Source organism: Limulus polyphemus, unplaced genomic scaffold, assembly GCF_000517525.1.
Source record: "Limulus polyphemus unplaced genomic scaffold, Limulus_polyphemus-2.1.2 Scaffold908, whole genome shotgun sequence".
Classification (NCBI taxonomy): domain Eukaryota; kingdom Metazoa; phylum Arthropoda; class Merostomata; order Xiphosura; family Limulidae; genus Limulus; species Limulus polyphemus.
Window position 1 is genome coordinate 22,460 of NW_013666518.1, and position 21,549 is coordinate 44,008.

Below are 21,549 nucleotides of genomic sequence, written 5' to 3' on the forward strand. Positions count from 1 at the left end.
ATATATATATATATATATATATATATATATATACTCTATATGAACAAAAACATGCATGTATTTCAACCTTTGACAACTTAATATATAAAATTGATGACAATTAATAAAGAATGTTAGAAAAGAGTAAAATAATAGAAATAATATTCTCCAATTTAAAGAATAATAATAGAAATATGCTAGGTGTGTTTATGATGAAAGCTGAATCAATAAGACAAAATATATATATAGAAGCTGTCATTTCAAGTTACAAAACAATGAATAAAGTATATATATATTATAATTATCAATATTACTGTTTACGATTTTAGTCTGTAAACAGTAATATTGATAGATTTTAGTCTGTACACAGTAATATTGATATATTTTATTTTGTACACAGTAATATTGATAAAACCAAAATCTAACAAAATTACTGTAAATATATTAAAATCTGTCAATATACTCTGTACAAACTAAAATCTATCACTATCGCTGTGCACAGGCTAAAATCTTTCAATATTACTGTGTACGGGCTAAAATCTATCACTATTGCTGTGCACAGGCTAAAATCGTTCAATATTACTGTGCACAGGCTAAAATCGTTCAATATTACTGAGCACAGGCTAAACTCTTTCAATATTACTGAGCACAGGCTAAACTCTTTCAATATTACTGTGTACAGACTATATTCTGTTAATATTACCATGTACAGACTAAAATCCATTAATATTGTTATGAATATATTAATATCTGTCAATATACTGGGTACAGATAAAATGTATCAGTGTAGACTGAAATCCATAAATATTGTTATGAATATATTAAAATCTGTCAATATACTGGGTACAGATAAAATGTATCAGTGCAGACTGAAATCTATTAACCCTTCACTGTAGCAGCAGTTTGTTCCCTGTTCATAAAAAATTTTTTTGGTAATTCCATTTCCATATTGCAGTTATTGATATGTAGTTTTAAAGCCACTAAGACATGGTTTTTTATGACATCACATTGGAATTTATTTTCTAATATATCCATCTTCTTTGTAGCATTCAAAAATCAATTGTGCAACATTTTTAGGCCTACTGTTCTTAGTTACATAACATATCTCAACATACATAAGCTATTTTAGTTCAGCACTTGCTCACTTAAACTGTATTAATGTAAATTAGCCCTTGTCTGAATTGTAAAGACTGCAAGGCACGAGTTGACAATACTTCAAAACAGCTGCAAATGAAACAGTCAATTTAAATACTTATTTTTTAAAAAAGTGACATATACTTTAATAAATAATGCGTCCAGTGTTCAAAAATTGTTTGGTTTAAATCTTGGGTCTTCTCCAACATTAACTGCTTTGATTTTTTCTGGTATGATAAGGATGAAAATCTCTTGTACACATAAAAGCTTAGTTTATGTATTTGGTTTTTGAAGTTTATCATGGTTAAACAGCAACATACAACTGCAGAATTAAAGCAGTGGATGCTGGAGAAGCCTCAAGATTTATCCCAAAACTTTGTGCAAGCAGATTGTCCTCCTGAAGATATGCCATAACAAAGTCACATGATCTACACAACATATAACCACCAAGAATACATGGAATTTCCATAGGATGCATTATATGCACAGCCAAGGCAACTACATCTGTGTGGAAATGTAAACAAAAGAAAATTAGTATATGCTATAGATTATATGGCACAATGCACATGTACAAACAAATATAATGCCATGGGTCCTATAGCACAATTTAGTGAAAGAATTAATGTTACTTTAATTAAATTATGCAAACAGTACTTAGCTTTGTTGCATACAAATCACTTTCTATTTTTACAGCACATTTTAAGAGTTTAAGAGTTATCACAGCAACACACAACATAATTAAATACAGTTGTCATCACCATATTTGCTATGTATCAAACAAAGGCCTGTAAGTAACACCATAATTAGATTTTATGAGAATGTCTAAACAACAACTTACTTTCCCTCATACACAGTATGGCTAAGCGTTACAATGTAACCAGCGCCACCGACATCTAGGTAAGGTGCTGTCAGAACTACCCTCCCAGGATGTTCTATGGCACGTCGAAACCACTCTCGCTTGGTTGGGTCAAATCTTTTGTCTATTACTGTACCTGGGTAGATCTGGAACATGCCGTTAGGAGTGGCAACAAACCTAGAAATGTGTGTGGACCACTATACACATAAACATTAAAGCCAAAAACAGCTTAAAAACACACTTTTGATACCTTTATTTTCATCAGCCAATCATAAAAAGCACTTTAGTTGCTATTAAACCTTGCATGTACATAGTCGATTTTAGTTTAGAAATAAACAGATATTTATGTTAATACAATATCTTTCGTGTATACATACCTCCTAACAATATACTTGGAAAAATCACTGTTCAAAACCCTTTTCTTCCATTCTGGAGTGATCTGCATTGCAGAAAGTACATCATTCCGTACTTCATTCTACAGAAAAGCGAATTTTAAAAGAGACAAAAAAAAAAAAAAAGAATACTTGTTGTTGGTTTTACTAAGTTGTGATAAAATAAAACTAAAATTATACAGACCACCTCAGTTAGACCAAGAGTGCACACAATTTTTGTTCATGCATCACAACATAGAATCATCCTTGGCAGCAAAAAAGAAATTCTCATTATTTCTTTTCACACAAAAGAAAAAGAGAAAGTAAGACCTCAACAGCTATTGACATATGTGTAAGTGAAAACTATCTTTTTAAATATCTTATTTCTTTTACTTACCCACTCAGCCATTTTAGCTAATTATAAATCTTAATCAAAGCTTCTTCTTCTGAACAACTAAGTAATTTAGACAAATACTAAAAACAAAATTTCCTTTGAAGTAAAATACATATAAATACAATTTTTTTAATAAGACATTATCATGGAAATTGAAAAAACATGCATAAGTAAGTAGATATGTATCAGATAGAAATGATAGTAACAACTGAAAAGTCAGCAAATATGATCACCTGGATTGTTTCACTTCAATGTCATATTCACACCATAATGAAGAGACAAGACATGAAAGGCAAGAATACAGTGCTCTTAACAATACCACATTTAGTCTACAAAAATCTAAAGACAACAATAACCATCAATATATTAATTATCTGTAAGATTTCAAAGAATTTATTAGTTATACATCTAGAATCAAGCCTATATGATGCCTCTTTGTCTTTTCCAATATGCTTAATGTACGATGCTACCCAAAAAAGAAACCAAGACCTGACCAGTTCTTTTTTTACCCAAAAATTGAACCAACAGCTGTTTTTTTTACAACCCCAAAAGAAACTGACAACTGTTTTCTCCAAGCCCGTTCCATTGGCTGTGGTTTCACTAGATAGTAGATAGGGACAGTGGGAATCTCGTTAATCCATTCATGCTTGTCACTAATTAGATGACGAGGCATTTGGATACCTTAAGAGTTACACATATAAACAGTCATATTTATTGTTTTTTATATTTTTGAACTGTAAACAATTTCTATTCATGATGATGACTAACTGGATTTCCTTGTTTTCATCATTCAGTAGTCACTAATATTTAGTTAGTTTGTTTTTTTGTGCACGATCAAATTTTATCTCAAGTCTTAAAATAAGGAAACATACAATTTTCGAAAGTAGATTTTATGGTTAGAATTCAGATTAATTGATAGAGACAAATAAGATATACATAATGTTTTACACTGTACACTGTAAAATATTTCATACCCTGCTTAAACAAACGTGAAGGTATCATGTGTTCTATTTAATTTGCACTTTTATTCAAGTTTTGTTATAGTGCAAACTTACACAATAGGTTATCTGCACTCTGTCCATCATGGAGATCCCATCCTCAGATTTTAGGATTGTAAGTTTGTAAACTTACTGTTGACCTAGTGGGGAACTATTTAACTCAATTCAGTTTTCTTAGTATGTTTGACTAACCCAAAACCAAATTAAAACCACTTTTGTTATTTGGCATCTTATACCATGTTCCAATTACATATCATCCTATGTTTACATTGTACAACCACACGAAGGTCTATATATTTAATCAGACACATTATGGACATTTATATAACCTGTGTTCTATATTTTTTTTATTACTGTTATGATGTTAACACTTGTTAAGATTAATTACAACAAACATCTCATTTGCTACTTATTTCAATACAATAATTCAATCAGGATGTTCACTACCTGTCAAAATATGAAACTGTAAAAGCTTCTTCAACATTTTACATACTTTGTTTGTAAGTTACCAAGTGCAAACAGTTACATCAATACCAAACCTGTCATTAGAAATTGTTTCCTAGTTCTGGTGTGCATTTTTTATTTCAGTTCATAAAAAAAAGGAAAAAATTTTTTAAATATCTATCCGATAATAGCATGGCATTTAAAATAACTACTCACCTTTAGACCAGGATTGGCAATTAGTTTAGTTTTGTCGTTAAGGTATGCCACGTAACCTTGAACCTTGTTTTTTGTTTCATTACTTGTCAGGTACTCGAAGGGCGAGAGAAAACATGATGCAGACAGGAAAAGTGTACTGGATTCTGGATGCACAGAAAACAATTTGATTTAATTATTTTCTCATTTGATCTTATGAATGTACTGTTCAATTTTGAAATTTCTATTTGTGTTTTTTATATCATACGTACAAGTTGACTTACCACAGTAAAACATAGCATAAATGTTATTCCTAAACACCAAGGGGGAATTCAGTTTGTTTTGAATATTTTCACCAAATTACACAAGGACTACCCCCACTAGCCATCCTTAATTTTGAGCTGATAGTTTAGAGGGAATACAACTAGTAAACAGCACCCAGTGCCAACTTTTGTCTGACCAAATAGTGGAATTAAACTGTTCCTCTTATAATACACCCACGGCCCCCAAAGAGCAAAAAAAGATTTAGCAGTAAACGGACAAGAACCACAAACCCTCAAATTCACAGTTTTGCATGTTATCACAGATAACACACATCACAAGGACATTTAATTACTGAAAAAGTTAAAACAAACACTTGATAAAATTTTTTGGATACTAGAAATTCAGACAGCTTTTAGGGAAATTATGCAAATGTTGTTACTTTGCACTCTACAGTTGCATCAAATTTATACTCACCTAAAACCTAAGTCAAACTTACTCTCATAAAGAACACCACCTACACAATGAATAGTAATTTATTTGTTAAATTTTTTCTAATTAATTATCCAAGGATATATAGTCAAACTTAGCCAAACAACAGGCTTAGTGATACGGGCCAATAACATTTCTAAAACTTGTCTTCAGTCAATCAGAACTCCAACATCTATACTAATTCTACCGTATCTATCTTACGAGCAACTGGTGCTGCTTACCAGGTCAGAAATATGTGTAAAATGATATATCAAAAACTAAGTAAATCATTAGAAGAGCACTGATTCAGCATTTATACTGAAAAATATTTATGTACTCAACTTATAATTTCTTTATGTTAATCAATACAACTATGTGGAGAAATATCTACATTAAAAAATATATATACTTCTTCCAATAACTAACATCTTTTCAACTCTTTCATTATCAATAGACTTATATTTCTAATCAACAGATAATCATACCCACATTAAAAAGAAGAGGATTAAGCATGTTAAACTACCTTTTAGTCATTAGTTTAAGTTTAGAAGACTTTGCTTGGTAATAACTAGACTTAATTCACCTCTCCCTCCAAAATGAACAATTACGATTCAAAAAAATAAAAGTACACTTCAAACCTAATATTTTTCCTAGAAATAAACCTTGTCTTGTTATCCTCAAGACTTCTAAGTGTGTTAAATACAACTGAAGTAACTTAAAGTTTTCCATGTTAGAAATACATACCAAGTGTTGAGAGTTGTTTAATGTGTCTACACATGCGGGAAGTTCCCATAAGGTCAAGTCTGTGGTGAACAAATGCAGGTTCAAGAGAAGGCAAGATTTTTTGCAATCTATTAAATTTTTTCTTCATCTGGACTGACACCACACACACAATGTATGGAGTTCGAGGAACCTAGAGACAATATTCATTATTTTAATATACGTGTTTAATACAGTTTCATAGAAAACAGAAAAACCTTGTCAAAAAAAAAATTTACATTAAAAATACAATTTTGTTTGAACAGAAATATACATTACTAAGAGAAAAGTCTCTAAGAATTAAAATATAACTTATAATAATAAACAGAATAAAAAATTCAAATACAGAAATCAAAAATTACTATACCGGTTTTTAAGTAAAATAAAACATCACTTTATAGTTTACTTGTAACACTGACAATGACAGAAACTATAAAGTTATTCTCACAGAACCCACCTTTCTCCAACTGTAGACTGTCTGGTGTTTATTCCCCTGTTTATCTAAACATTTTAAATCTGCACTATTCAGGGCAAAATTTCCCATTTTGGGTGGCTTACACGGTACTTTTGTTGATATATGTTTCTCTCCACTATCATTCCTTGAGAAAATGTAACAAAAACATTTTATTCATTTGAGAAATATCTTATCAATACATGATAATTACAATCAAGTCCACTACAGTGGTTACGTTATATAACACTCAACTTCTGATAGTTTAGATACTTTTATTTACAAGTAGCAACCACAAAAGTAGCTGCCTTAACAAATCCTCAACAGCTCAGATGTCTTTTAAACAACACAAGACATTATCACCCACATACTTAGTGTTCTCTTTATCAAACATACAACAGTTTGAAACCCCATTTGTTAACTAGGACTGATATTTCTTAATTTTTAAATTAGCATCTATCATTTACGTTAGTTTAGATTTGGATATTATTTTATAATTTTGATTGTAATCAATGTGGGTGAATAATTTTCATAATAACATTACAATATAAATTAAAACAAAACAATTAAGCTTACTGTGATGAAATGTTAATTTAAAGGAAATACTAAATGAGTAAATACAATAATGAATTAAAAATTACACACCTCAGAATGTATTCCCTAATCTTTTGGAAACCAGGCTGATTTTCCAAAAGTTCTATAGGTGTATGTAGTGGCTGCTTCTTTACAAACATTGGCCTCGTGAAAGAGGGGTGCATCAAGGTCATACCTAACACAGAAGGATTCAGAAGTTTGTATTTTAAATTTTAAGTCCATATAACGAATTCTCAAAACTAATTTTAGCACCAATCACCTCCTTGTTGTCCAATGAAATTACAAAACAATTAGTACATAACTAATCATTCTTGAGAGAGAAAAAAAGAAACACGATTTAAAAAATATATGAACTTGAAAAAGTAATATATTTAATTTTTAGGATTACTTATATTATTAGTTGTCAATCATTTCTTGATAGTTAATTCAGTGTAGCAACAACTGATGCCATATTTACTATTCCATTTAGTCAGCTTACTAACAAGTATACTGCAATCAAACACTTCTTCTCCAGTGTCCTGCCTGCATGCAGGTGTTAACATTTCTCTCTGTCACTGGTGTTCTTCAACAATTTGTGTTATTCATGGTTCCTAACCATTTTGCAAGTCCATCAAGCACCTTTGTTCTTTGTCTTTCTATCTTGCCAGTTGTTACTAAGTCCTCCATCTTTTCTTTCCTCACCACACTGCATATGAACTCATCTTGTCTCTTTTTTTATCTTCTTGATGATGTTGCATGTTGACTTGTAACAATACTTGGTCATTACTATTCTTCTTAGTCCATATCTTCCTGATGATGTTGCATGTTGGCTTGTAACAATACTTGATCATTACTATTCTTATTAGTCCATATCTTCTTGATAATGTTTGCATGTCGTATTGGCTTGTAACAATACTTGATAATTACTATTCTTATTAGTCCATATCTTCTTGATAATGTTTGCATGTTGTATTGGCTTGTAACAATACTTGATAATTACTATTCTTATTAGTCCATATCTTCTTGATGATGTGGCATGTTGGCTTGTAACAATACTTGATCATTACTATTCTTATTAGTCCATATCTTCTTGATGATGTGGCATGTTGGCTTGTAACAATACTTGATCATTATTATTATTCTTAGTCCACATCTTCTTGATGGTGTTGCATGTTGGCTTGTAACAATACTTGATCATTACTATTCTTCTTAGTCCATATCTTCCTCATGATGTTGCATGTTGGCTTGTAACAATACTTGATCATTATTATTATTCTTAGTCCACATCTTCTTGATGATGTTGCATGTTGGCTTGTAAAAATACTTGATCATTACTATTCATCTTAGTCCACATCTTCTTGATGATGTTGCATGTTGGCTTGTAACAATAGTTGATAATTACTATTATTCTTAGTCCATATCTTCTTGATGATGTTGCATGTTGGCTTGTAACAATACTTGATCACTGCAATTCTTCTTAGTCCACACTACTTGCAGTATTCTTCTTCAGAACCACATTTCAGCTGCTTCAAGTTTTGTCTCAACTTCATTTGTTATTGTCCATGTTTTGTATTAGTACATAAGTATGGACTCGATGTAACATTGTTACATTGTAGTACATCAATATATATTAAAAATGAATTGGTATGTTAACAACTATAGTCTACATGTTTATTTAAAGCATTCCAAACTTGTACAGAATCATAACCTTGTCTAAAATCACAAGAATGTTACCATTTATAAAAATAACCAGAGGATTTTGTTCAAAGGCATCTCTATTTAGTTCTTTATTCATAAAATATCAGTCTGGTTTTCATGCAGAAAAAAAAGAGGATTGTAATCATCTATAAGTTTAATACAGAAGCATATCAGACGTTTTTACCATGTTACTTCTTCTAATGGTACTGTGTATGTGCATACAAAATCTCTCTCAATTCTTCTCATTGCATTAGCAGATGTTAAAAGCTAAAAGCAAGTATTAAGATTATGATATCTAATTTTTAAATTATTAAACATTCACTATAACGCTAAAACAAGGCTGAAACACTCGTGAGTGCCATCTTTTCTCTGAATTTTTTGAAACATGAAAATCAACTTGCATGTGGTTTGGTGAACCAAAGGTACCTGGTGAATTAGGTGTTAAGACAATCAGCACTAGAGTTAATAATATGTGTCAAAAATTAAAAACAAAAAGAACTGACCAGTTTGTATGAAAAATAATTGGTAACCAAACAGTTCAGGAAGTAAAAAGGATTGAGAGCTGTTTATAGTGAGAAGATACTTTGTACTTTTAATGTTTGTACATGTCAGTGATGAACTGAGTATAAAGCTTTTAAAGAAAAGAAAGTCCTTTTTTATTAATAAAACAGAAGAAATGTTCAAATTTGTCATCTTCATCAATATAGAAAAACTGTGTTATAACAAACACATTGATTATACTCAGTCCTTAGTTTTCTTATTTAGAAGTGAATGCTGATTAGTAAAGCTGCAACATTTTACAAACCTAACAATGCAATTGCTGACAAACAACATAAAATACTAACATACAAAACGGGATAAAAAATTACGGATATTATTCCTACTGTATTTTATTTAAAATACATCTCTTTGTCTTAAATTCATTACTATTTTAATGTGGTAAGAATTGAAAAACCACACAGAATGCTTCTGAACAAACACATACACAGTACTTAAGTGAAAGTTGTAAACTTCTCTACATTTTCTAGTCTTTCCATATAATTGATTTTTAAATCGTACAACGCATGCCTATAAATTATTTGAAGCAACTTCCCCATCTCTGGAATTGTAAAATTATACAAATTTTATTTTGTAGCATAAGAAATGAATATTTATATATTAGTAATGTTAACTCTAAATTGTGATAGACACAATGATATGAAATTTATATTCTGTTATAAAAAACATTTCTTATACAAAATATCTAAATGTGAACGTGACAAAAAATTGCTTTATTTTACCTTAAAAGAGTCAAATTATCATTAAACACCAGAATTACCTGACTTATCTATGAGAAAAGCATATACGTCCTCTGAATGCCTAAAATAGGTAACATCTTCAGCTAAGTCAGCTAGGTTGATGTCCAGTCCTACAACTCCCAACAGCCTGCTTTCATAATACACTGGCTGGCTGAGGCTAACAACTAAACCTAATAAAACATAAGTAAAGATGAAATTAACAAAAGTTACTTTTCTATTTATTAAGGATCCATACAGAAACACACAACTAATATGTAAACCAACTACAATAATAAAATCATTAATTTCATATTCACCATAACTAACTTGCAAAAAAAAATTAAAGCAAATAACTTTATACAAAAATAAGTAATTAAAAATTAAATTACAGTCTATACCGAAAAAGATAAAATTTTAGTGACACACTTTTTAGAACAAAAGTGATAAATTGAATTTTCAATTCCTGATGACAGTATTAATGATCACTCTCATTATTGAAGCAATATGACACATCAAGAAACATGATTACCCTTGCTAACAGGATCCCACCATGGGAGTGAAAAATGTGTTTCAAAATGAGCTGGTGGTGACATCACAGAATAAAAATCTCCTAAGAGAAAGCTAAGATTCTTTGTGGAGTTAACAGCAACCATCATCCCTTCCTGTAGGAGTGAAATTACAAATTTATATCAGTTATTTTAATGCAAAAAATAACTAAGATATACTTAAAAGATTTCTAATAAACATAAAGTAATAACAGTAAATCAAATTGAACAAAAAAATAAACACCAGAGAAATTTAACTTCTTAAGTTAATCTTATATTTTATTGATATTAAATATCTAAATCTAGATATCTAAATCAACTGAACATATTTCAGGAATTTAAATATCTTTAATAGACTAATGTGAAACAATAAACACCAGTAAGTAAGTATTGTAAAGTATCTAACTGAGCATATGTCAGTAATTTAAATATATATATATTTTTTTTATATACGTCAATGTGATTTTTTATTGTTTTTGAATTTTGTGCAAAGCTACTGGAAACCTATATGCATTAGCTATCCTTATCTTAGAAGTGATAGAATAGAAGGAGGGCAGTTAGTCAACAATACCTACCACCAATTGCTCAGTAGTAAGGCTCTCATGTCCATAGCACTCCACTCCCCTCACACACTTTCTATAAAACTTTTAATCTTGGACTACCCTTTTACCAACAACAAGTGGGATTGACTATAATGCCCCCATGGCTGAAAGAGTGGGCATGTTTAACAACAGGATTCAAACTCATGACCCGCAGTTTGCGAGTTGAGCACCCTAACCATCAGGCCATGCCAGACTTAACTGAATGTGAGAGAGTTAAGACTAGTACTTTACTGAAGTGTTCAATCCAGTCATTCAATAATAGCAGCAAACATTTTGTGACGGACACAAAATGTTACTTGGAGTAACCAACTTTTCTCTCAAGACTGTGTTCAATCTGACTTCATGCTGTTTAGCTTATTTACCAATAAGCTAGCTAATTTTAAGTACTGACTGTCAACTGACCAGCAGCTTAGAGAGAGAAATTATACAATTTGAGGTTCTGTTTTTAACAGTGACTGAATGACATCTTTAAAACCACAGTCTACAAGAAATTTTTGAAACAAACATTTTCTACAAGGTAGTTAGTTCATTATATTTCTGTTCAGACTAATTTATTTCTCTTATATGCCATATTGTAACTGTTAGAAATATATATTTCTGCAAGAGTAACACACTCATTTCTGAGGTAAATATTATAATACATTACATAAGAATGTAAAAGTTTAAATATACTTAATAAGCTGGTTTATTGAATTTGACAATCTTCACTGCTTAAACGAATGTGATGTGAAAATAATAGGGTTTGAAAAAAAGAATGATTTTTGTCACTACTTTTTCCTGGTGAACTAAATGACAATAAGTTGACCTTGACCAAGGTAACTCACCTTAATGCTAGAAGGATCTGGAGGGAGAACATTGTACTTGTAGAAGTTCTGTTTGGCAATATCTTTGAGAAAGGTTTTTTCATACATAATAGGTTTCCCATCTAAGAGCAAATACAAATTTGAATTAATTTTTGTACAAAGATTATCTACAGAAAACAAACTTTGATAAAAATATCTTTAATACAAGCAAGAATGAAAGTAATAATTAGAGCAAATCTTAATCTTTATATTAATCTTTGAGATCAGACAAAACAAATTTACTATCAAGCATGTTCTTCACAGCGATCAAACTTAGCTTAACTATCAGTATTCATATTTGATACTATGAATATTTCAGCCACACAAATGCCTTGAATTAATTTTTTTATTAAGTACATCTGATTTAATATTTAAATAAACATACAAATAAAACTACATATATATAGGTCTGACCAATCATGTCCATCTATATTCAGTGCTTCTCAAAGCACAACCTACTCTCTATGATAAAAATCTTAGAAAAATATTTTTTCAGATACCATAAGTACTGCAAATTAAAAGTTAAATCTTAGTTGAAAAATAAAAATGTTAAAAAAAATACATAAACTTTGATAATTATATCCACTAAAATAAGCAAATATTTACATGACAAATGCTCTTTTGAATAAACTAGTTCCGAGAAAAATTTTTAATGATAAAAGTATATTTATTTACTTTATCATCATATATAAGTAACAGTGCAAAGACAAGCAACTAGCTTACCATCAATAACAGCATAAGTGTTGATGATAACTCTATTGTCAATTTTATGATTTTCATTGGCAATAGCTTCTAGAACTGGACGAGCTTCAGTGAGAGATGACAGAAGTCCTCTACTGATGTAAATAATAAGTGCTTCTGAATCTGCAAATGCAAAGAAATAAAAATAAAATAAAGCAGTCATACCTGTATGATAGAATTATTATTAATCTCAATTCCTGGATATCAGAAAAATAATGCACATTTTTATGACACAGTCTGTAACTAAAGAGGATGCTTAGCAGAGTGCACATGGCTTTTCTTCATGATGATGTACACCATGATTATATTGTAGCCCTCAAAAACATGATTTAGGTATAGGTACATTGATATCTGAAGAAAAAAATCAACTATACCCAAGGTGTGGTTCTGGAAGTGACATGTGAAGAACAACAAAATCATTATAAATATAACTGTAATCCATCAACTGACCAACCTCTATTCACAGTAATACTAATCGGTGGAGAGGAAGTCCACACACATCTGCACAGGACAAAGACGGAAACGAGAATAATGAAATACCACACCATCAAGTTGATAATCACAATCCTTATATTACCCATTTTAATGATCACTCCAAGTAAATATATTCAAGGTAGATAAATCCCTAACTTGTAAGAACTTATACAAGTCTATATAACACAACTTGGAATGAGTACAACCTCACTCTGGGGGACCAGTACTGAAACAGGTTCAAGCAAGTATAACCTTTGTGGAATGTAATGGTTATATAATGTATAAGATTAATGAAAGCTTACAACCTTAATACATCTGGTTTACAAAGATGTTTTTAACTATGCAGAACACTTGCATGAAAACTATCTGAATATACCGGAATAAAAATACTACATTCTACACTAGTTATGATGGGGGTAAGATATGACAATACTTATTATCCTCATAGCCAAAATATCACCCTCCATAGAAAAGATGATCTTATTTACAATAAAAAATGATTAATGTTTTGTCCACTGACATACTTTCAGAAAAATTAATTAAAAAACTGGTCCAAAATGTAATTTCTTTTCACAAGGACACAAACCTAAGGAGAATTTGTTGATTTCTTTTATACACTCAATTTCTGTCATGAACTGTTTTTTTTTTAGCTGATTTCTTTAATACACTCAGTTTCTGTCATGAATTGTTTTGTTTTTTTTTAAACTATTATATGACTACTGTCATCCAATGACAAAGATTCAAAAGTTTTCACAGTTTAATTATGATGTGTGTTAAGGTTCTAATTAATATTACAAAAGTTTATTGGCTAATAAAAAGGTTCTTGATGGCTTGTGTGCAAAAAAAAAATATCATTCTGGAAATAGTCACAGAAAGTCAAGGAGGGGAAAAAAGGTGAGAATGTGTGAAAGTAGTGTTTTTACTCAAGTAACAGTGAATGAAAAGATATATATGTACAGAAAACTTGAAAAGGTGATACTTTCATTGAAACAAGCAATAATATTTATTCCACAAACATCCTAATGAACAATAAAAATCAACCAGTACTGAGAAAAAATTATTTCCCACCAAGATCAAATATAAATGTATCTTGAACTTGAGATTATTTATTTACTGAATTTGAAGTTTTTATTTAACTGCACTCAATGGGAGTGACAACATTTTAAATTCTGTGCTTCACCATATAGCTACTGTCAAAAGTTCCCATTTTTTCCAGAAATAAATATGTACTTTAAAATACAAGAGCACAAAGGTCATTTTTACCACTGGTAAGTGTTCCAACAGGAGGTAAGGAATTCTGTAGTAGTTCAAAGGCTTTCAGAAATCCAACAAGATGATTGGTGGAGTCTATAAGAACAAAATCAAAAAATTCATTTTTCAGCAACATACATTTACAATACTTTTACAGCAACATACATTTACAGTAATTTTACAGCAACATACATTTACAGTAATTTTACAGCAACATACATTTACAATACTTTTACAGCAACATACATTTACAGTAATTTTACAGCAACATACATTTACAGTAATTCAATCTGTTTGTAATAATTTCCAAATATTTTTGACCAGAAAAATTTAAAAAAGGGGGGATTACTCTTTTCAGTTTGGGTACCACTGCTTGGGTTGGACTGTTTGTTTTGTTTGTTTTTTGAATTTTGCACAAAGCTACACGAGGGCTATCTGCGCTAGCCGTCCCTAATTTAGCAGTGTAAGACTAGATGGAAGGCAGCTAGTCATCACCACCCACCGCCAACTCTTGGGCTACTCTTTTACCAACGAATAGTGGGATTGACCGTCACATTATAACGCCCCCACGGCTGAAAGAGCGAGCATGTTTGGTGTGACAGGGATTCGAACTCGCGACCCTCAGATTGCGAGTCGAGTGTCTTAACCACCTGGCCATGCCAGGCCACGGGTTGGACTGAACTAAATATAAGATATTTCATACATGTGCCCCAAATTCTCTCATTTAGAAGTACTGTCTAAACCAGTTTGGTAATGTGGAGATTTAAAGAATGATAATATTCTCTGTTTGGTTGAGGTTTTCTCAACGAAGTCAGGAAGAATTTACTTGCCTGAACTCTATACTTCTTTTAGTTCAACTGCAATCTCCAGATAAATCAAAACTGTAAGCACAGTACTATGTTTTTTACCTTTGTATTACTGAAAAAATCTGACTAGTTTAATATGGATGTACTAATATATCAGTAGTGGTCATTTTTCCAAAGTACTGATATCACCAGATATTTAGAAAATACAGGTTGATACTGAGTACATAATTTTACATCCTATCCTTATGACTTGTAAGCACAGTGGACATATGGTAAAAAAAAACTATTTTTTTGTTGAAACAACAGATCTTTGAAAATTCTCACAAAATATATTTTAGCTGAAGAAAAGAAACAAAAAAAAATATCTTCAAAATAAAATATGAAACTTTGTACTTTTTTATGATATTCCATGGCTTATTCATCTCTAGCATAAAAAGCACCATTCTCATAAGTTATACAGTTCTTTTTTCCAGGTCACTAGCCATGTAAAGCTATGGTATAATTGTTACATAAAGATTGTTTTGCTGGAATGTTTTTTATGTCTTTGTTAATTAGAACTTTTAAAAATTACAGTATCAAGTTTTTTAACCCTTTCATTGCAGCTGGTACATATATAAACTTTGATTTTTTTTTCTGTTCACTGAGATTGATATACATACAGATTTTGCTTTTAAAATTGCAGCACATATTGAATCATAACTTTTTGTGGTAATGTTGTCCATTGTCATTTGTTGCCACACAATAAATCAATTATTTTTGCCTTCCATGTGTCAGTTTCTCTCAAGATATTAGAGAGGCCAGTATGACAACATACTGCTGTTGCAGCAGCAAGAGCTGCCAAAGTTGGAGAAAATCCAAGTTATTTTATGGATTTACTAGATAGCATTGATGCAGTGAACAGAAAAAAACATTTAGAGGCCGTGTATGGACCAGGCAGCGAATGGGTTAAAGCCTCTAAAACATTATAGCACTACAGCAAACATAATTTTGAATTTTGTTGGTAATTTATCATTTAAGCTGTAAGACAATATTGGTTACATCTTAATTAAGATTATGTAAGAATATATATAAACCTATATAGATAAATAATTTGTGCACAAGGATTCCAGACCTAGTTTCCCATAGGTAAAATGTTTATTGTCTGTTGCTAGGCCTGAAGATACTCCATTAAAATGAGCTGCTATAGACCTTTATTTGTTATGCATAAGCTGAAAGGTAATTCCTAGATTAAATATTCATTAGGCTTGCTTTCCTCTGTTTAGGCCATAGTGAGTCCCAAGTTATCACTATCAGCCAATATTTATTTCAAACTCAAATACAATTAAAAAAATATTAACCATATAATACAATTAGTCCCATGTATTATACTTACAGTCTCTTCTCTAATAATAAGCAAAATTATTCTTTTTTTTTTCCCCCACTGATACTTAAATTGATAAAAATACAATAAGCTCTGTGTTTTCCATTTGATAAAGAATTTGATATCAACTACATTAATTTCATAAACATCACTAGAGTTTGCTTTTAGATTCATAGCAAAGGACAAAACTAGAAATAAAAAAAAAACTTTTCAACTTTTCCTATGTTAAAATTCTTATTTTTGAGATATTTCCACTCCTTTTCTGGAGTCTTCACTGGATCAAAAATTTCACATCTTAACATTAATTCTCTGAACACATTAAATTTATAACACTCAGTACTTTTTACAAGAACTGAAGCAAAAGAAAATAAGATCAAATTTATTAAAAAGATTTGTTTGTTTGTTTGAAATTTTGTGCAAAGTTACACAAGGGCTATCTGTGCTAGCCATCCCTAATTTAGCAGTTATAAGACTAAAGGGAAGGCAGCTCTTTATCACCATTCACCGCCAATTCTTGGGTTACTCTTTTACCAACGAATAGTGGGATTGACTGCACATTATAACATCCCCATGGATGAAAGGGCAAGCATGTTTGGTGTGATGGGGATTCAAACCCACAACCTGCAGATTGCGAGTCGAGCACCCTAACCACCTGCCATGTTGGGCCATATTAAAAAGAAGAAATTAAGATATTACATTTTACAATATTTTATTAGATATCATATAAATTTTCAAAGTTAACTAATACTACAAATTATCTAAGAAATTCAATAAGCCTTATGAATTGTAAAAATTAAAAACTAACTTTTTGTTTTTTGTAGCCTATCAATGAATCTACTAAAATGAAGCTTTGTCTCATAAGTAGCATACGCCATCTGGTGGGTTAGACAGCTATCACTTTGAGGATGATGTGGTTCACCAGAAAGTCCAATTAAGCCAACCTGCAAAACAGATGTTACAAATGTGGAGTGTATATAGATAATACAAGTACAAAAAATATTACTTAACTAAAACTATTATAAAACTAGTCTTAATGATAATTAGAAATAAGAACAAATCTGTTTCTGAACACAAATAAAAAAAGGCTAGCAATAAAATTGGCATCATTCAAGGTCTTTTAAAAACAATAAATCCACCACCTACCCCCTAGTTTAGTTTTAACACTGACATAGTCTCTCAAACTAAAGACAAATGTACAAAACTAAGCTGCTAAAAATGCTTAGTCAATGTGCATTTTTAAAATAAAATGTTTAAGTTGAAATTAACACAGGTACATGTCAATTTTTTGTTTTTAACAAAAAAAAATCTGTATTTTCACATCCATATAATTTTACAGATATACCCTAAGATTTAACTCTGTTATCAATATAAACACATTAATCTTCCAAAAAAAGATAAATATAAGTTACATTTTAGATTGTGCACAAGTCTCAAAGTACTTTCTCTATGTAAGATTGGAAATGAATTTTGGTTTAATTTTGGTCTTTCTGTAGGTCTAACTGATGAAAATGACTTAAAACAACATTTTAGATCAGAGTTGAAGAAAACCAACTATACCTTACCTTGTCTTGGTGCGATAATGTAAAAAGTATGTGTTTTCCTACAGCTTTGGCTACTGCCAATTGGTTGGAACTTAAAGAAGTTCCATGATCTATGATAATCATCACGTGTTTGCCACGAGGCTCTACTGTGGCTAAATACACATCCCTGGAATAAACCAAACACAAAATTTCACAATTCTTGTTTCTTATAAATTCCAAAACTTTAGGTATTTAAAGTATAGGATGCACTGCAAAATAATACACATTTGAATTTTTTTTATCTGCTTAAACTTGTGATTGTCAAACTGCACTAAAAATAAGAGGTAAAAACTGAAAACATCATCCTGCTGTAACCATGTGTTTCATTTTACATTCTTAGTGCACCATAACCTTTGTAGGTACTGATTAATTATTAATTTGTTGTGAATATCTCATATAGAATTACATTCATACACATATAATGTTCAGATTGTGCAAGCCAACTAAAACCATCCATATTTTATCAAACATATAGACTCTTATTTAACATGCCCCTCACAAGCCAGTGGGAGACATTTTTTGTTGAAAAAAAAACACTACCAAATCAGGTGTTTCTAATTTGAACTGAAATTTTCTGGATATTTTTAATGGCTAAAAAGAAGGCATTTCCCACACTATTTTAGCATTGGGACTGCAAAAAGTGATTTGAAGTGGTAAGCACAAGAAGCATGGATGTGTCCAAATCACACACAGAGGTATTCAGGAACTATTTAGAAACACCTTGGTAGATATTGTGTGGCAAGTTGAGTACAATATTATGGCTGTAGCTACTTTCAAAGTGTTTCTGTCTGCTTATCCTACTGCTGACTATCATGATGCTTTGACCTTCCTTACTGAATCGCAGGTGAAATTGTTGGCAGTTGCTTAATTAATGATGCTGAGAATGTGGCTTTGTTGATATATACACTGAATTTACTCCCTGTGAGTAGACCTTAATACTAGCTAGTATGGAGACTTGATGATACTGTATTTCACTTTAAAATTTATCAATTAACAAATGAAAACTTGTCTCGATGTTGTCTTAAAAAGATACATCCCAAATCACCCTCTGTGGGAGCTTCCGATTTTAACTTACTTTTGATATTCAACAAATTGTAGTGCAAAGACACCCCCCCCTTGACTCCTGATGGATGTGTTAAAAAATGGAGTTGTGTACCTAAATTTCTATTGTATAAGTTTAAGAACATAAAACATTTACAGTAAAAAACTGCTTGAATGACCAAGAAATGTGTAATGGCCCAGAAAAAAATTATATTAAACTGGCAAAGTTACACAACTATGAAAACATGAGAAAGCAAACATAAAAATGCATTGTTTTGTAAGGCTCTACAGTAAAGTAAATTTTTTAATTGTCATGTAAGGGTCTATCATATGCTCCAGCTCCATTGGTTCTGTGCGTGCTTGAGCACCCCCAAAATTTATCAATGTGAATGCTGCTAAGCACCTTGAAATTATACACTAAACAACAACCAGTACTTGCAATCATTTAGAAATGTCGGTACTAAATGGTTTTATAGTAAGCTACTTAATTAAGTGCAATACAAGGCATAATCTACCTGTGTCTGCTGTCTTTTCCCAGACCACAAATTGTTGTATGATCCATCTTGTGGGCAGGATACTCACTATGAACCCCCGCTGCCGATATGAAATACTGCCATTTCACATTAGGGTACTTTCCCAGATTTTCACTGAACACTGAAAAAAATCAAATGTATGTTTGACACTTAACACAAAAATCATATTTTATACATGTAGGTGTTTATCTAGGTATATATTTTTAGGTTTTAAGGATAACAGACGTCCTTCAACGTTTTAGGCTTACCTAAATGTCACTTTGAATTTCAGTGATAAATTTTACATATGAGCAAGCATAGCATCATTGTATCAGTTTAAGTAAATATCTTCCATTCAAAATTGTGTTAAACCTTGTGCAAAAAATATAGAAAATTGTACTAGTCTTTGTCAACCTACTGTTATTAACCATCCAAAGTCAAGGTTTCTAACTAACACTACAACCATTTATACTTATATAAGGTAATAATACAGAGAAACAAACATAAACCGAAAACACATCAAGAAATTGAAATAGAGGGGGGGGGGGTAATATGGACTAAATATTGGAGCAGTAACCACTTTTGAGCCCAAAATTTTTGGCATCCAAATTCTAAAAACCATGTCATGAAAAAGTTAAGACCAGAAATCCAAAAAAGTAAAATAAAATAATAAAAACAAATAAAAATGTTGCTTAGATTTTTCCTCTCCATCACATATTTTGGTATTTTGTCTTACCCCAAAACCCATCTGAGTAGACTCACATAAATATAATATTTAAAAATATCTTTTAATTTTTTTTGCTCTGAACACCCCCTACAACCCCCAGCTTTGATTCTTAGCATGTTTTTGCTACGTGGAAACTTGCCTTTGTTGTGCTCAATTACAGCCACTCAAATTAATTTTCTGCATCTTCAAGAGTTTAATGTAAATGAGACCAAGAAACCTACCATCAGTTAAATTATTTCCTGGGCTAAAAATTCCATCTTCAAGTTTGGGTGGTGCAAGATCACATGATGATTCTAAAGAAACTGCTGTTCCAAAATGTTCACTGAAACTATAAAGACAGAGTGTATTTATTCCTATATGTTTGGTTTTCTAAAATATTATAAAACAACCAAAAGATTGTTTAACATCATCTGCCATAAAACAATGCTTACATTATTCATAAGATTTCAAATATGTGCAGAGAATCTTTAACTTTTTCATTCAAAGTAGTGAAGCAGATAAATTTCCATGGCCATAAGAACTATAAACAGTGTTCATTTATGTTAAATTAATCATTTCAAATTTAGCAAAAACATGTTAATTAACAAAACAGCAATAATCAAACTTATAAGAATTGTATGAGCTAAAATTTAGAAAAACCTGACCTTTTGACCATCTACCAACATGGAATATAGTTATTCAAAAATTAAAATTTTCAAATATGTGTTTATCAGAATTTTCATTATAAAAGTTGTAAGTATTCCAACATCCAGAGGTTGATTATATCAAATTAAAATTATTTTGGAGTCTCACATCTTTTTATAGTCCATGATGCCATGTCACATCACGCTCATATCTGATGATCTTGCATCTTGACACAAGCTCTGAAATATAGTTTCCATTGCAAAAACCTCCACTGTAAAGTTGTCATGTCAAAATCACATTAATCTTCCTTGTTACATTCCATAATACATAATATGGCACTTACCCATCACTCATTTCAACAGTCCAACCACACATAGATTTATAGATGCTACATTTAGTGACTTAACCAATATCTTTTCATATGAAATAGTATGAAACCCATTTTATTCTCCCGTTGTATGCAATGGTTGAACATATATATTATAGAAGCAGGTTATGTCAATCACTCTTCCAGATGGAGAGATTTCTTGATTATGTTGTGTACTATTGCCTGGGAACATGGACAACTTTTACCATTGACTTTTGT

At 30.9% G+C, this 21,549-nt stretch overlaps 1 protein-coding gene across 2 annotated transcripts in view; it reads right to left on the bottom strand.

Moving 5' to 3' along the window:
- LOC106461169 (VWFA and cache domain-containing protein 1-like) overlaps positions 1 to 21,549 on the bottom strand; it is a 53,724-nt gene that overhangs the window by 13,569 nt on the left and 18,606 nt on the right. For both annotated transcript variants that reach the window (XM_022388029.1, XM_022388028.1), the window contains exons 4-18: positions 20,561 to 20,667; positions 19,616 to 19,754; positions 18,042 to 18,186; positions 17,285 to 17,420; positions 14,326 to 14,409; positions 12,571 to 12,711; positions 11,830 to 11,930; positions 10,388 to 10,520; positions 9,900 to 10,049; positions 6,956 to 7,079; positions 6,317 to 6,458; positions 5,845 to 6,013; positions 4,393 to 4,535; positions 2,347 to 2,444; positions 1,952 to 2,146 (exon numbers count right to left, since the gene is read on the bottom strand). In XM_022388029.1, the coding sequence (XP_022243737.1) occupies positions 1,952 to 2,146; positions 2,347 to 2,444; positions 4,393 to 4,535; positions 5,845 to 6,013; positions 6,317 to 6,458; positions 6,956 to 7,079; positions 9,900 to 10,049; positions 10,388 to 10,520; positions 11,830 to 11,930; positions 12,571 to 12,711; positions 14,326 to 14,409; positions 17,285 to 17,420; positions 18,042 to 18,186; positions 19,616 to 19,754; positions 20,561 to 20,667 (2,007 nt within the window). The remainder of the gene's footprint in view (positions 1 to 1,951; positions 2,147 to 2,346; positions 2,445 to 4,392; positions 4,536 to 5,844; positions 6,014 to 6,316; positions 6,459 to 6,955; positions 7,080 to 9,899; positions 10,050 to 10,387; positions 10,521 to 11,829; positions 11,931 to 12,570; positions 12,712 to 14,325; positions 14,410 to 17,284; positions 17,421 to 18,041; positions 18,187 to 19,615; positions 19,755 to 20,560; positions 20,668 to 21,549) is intronic.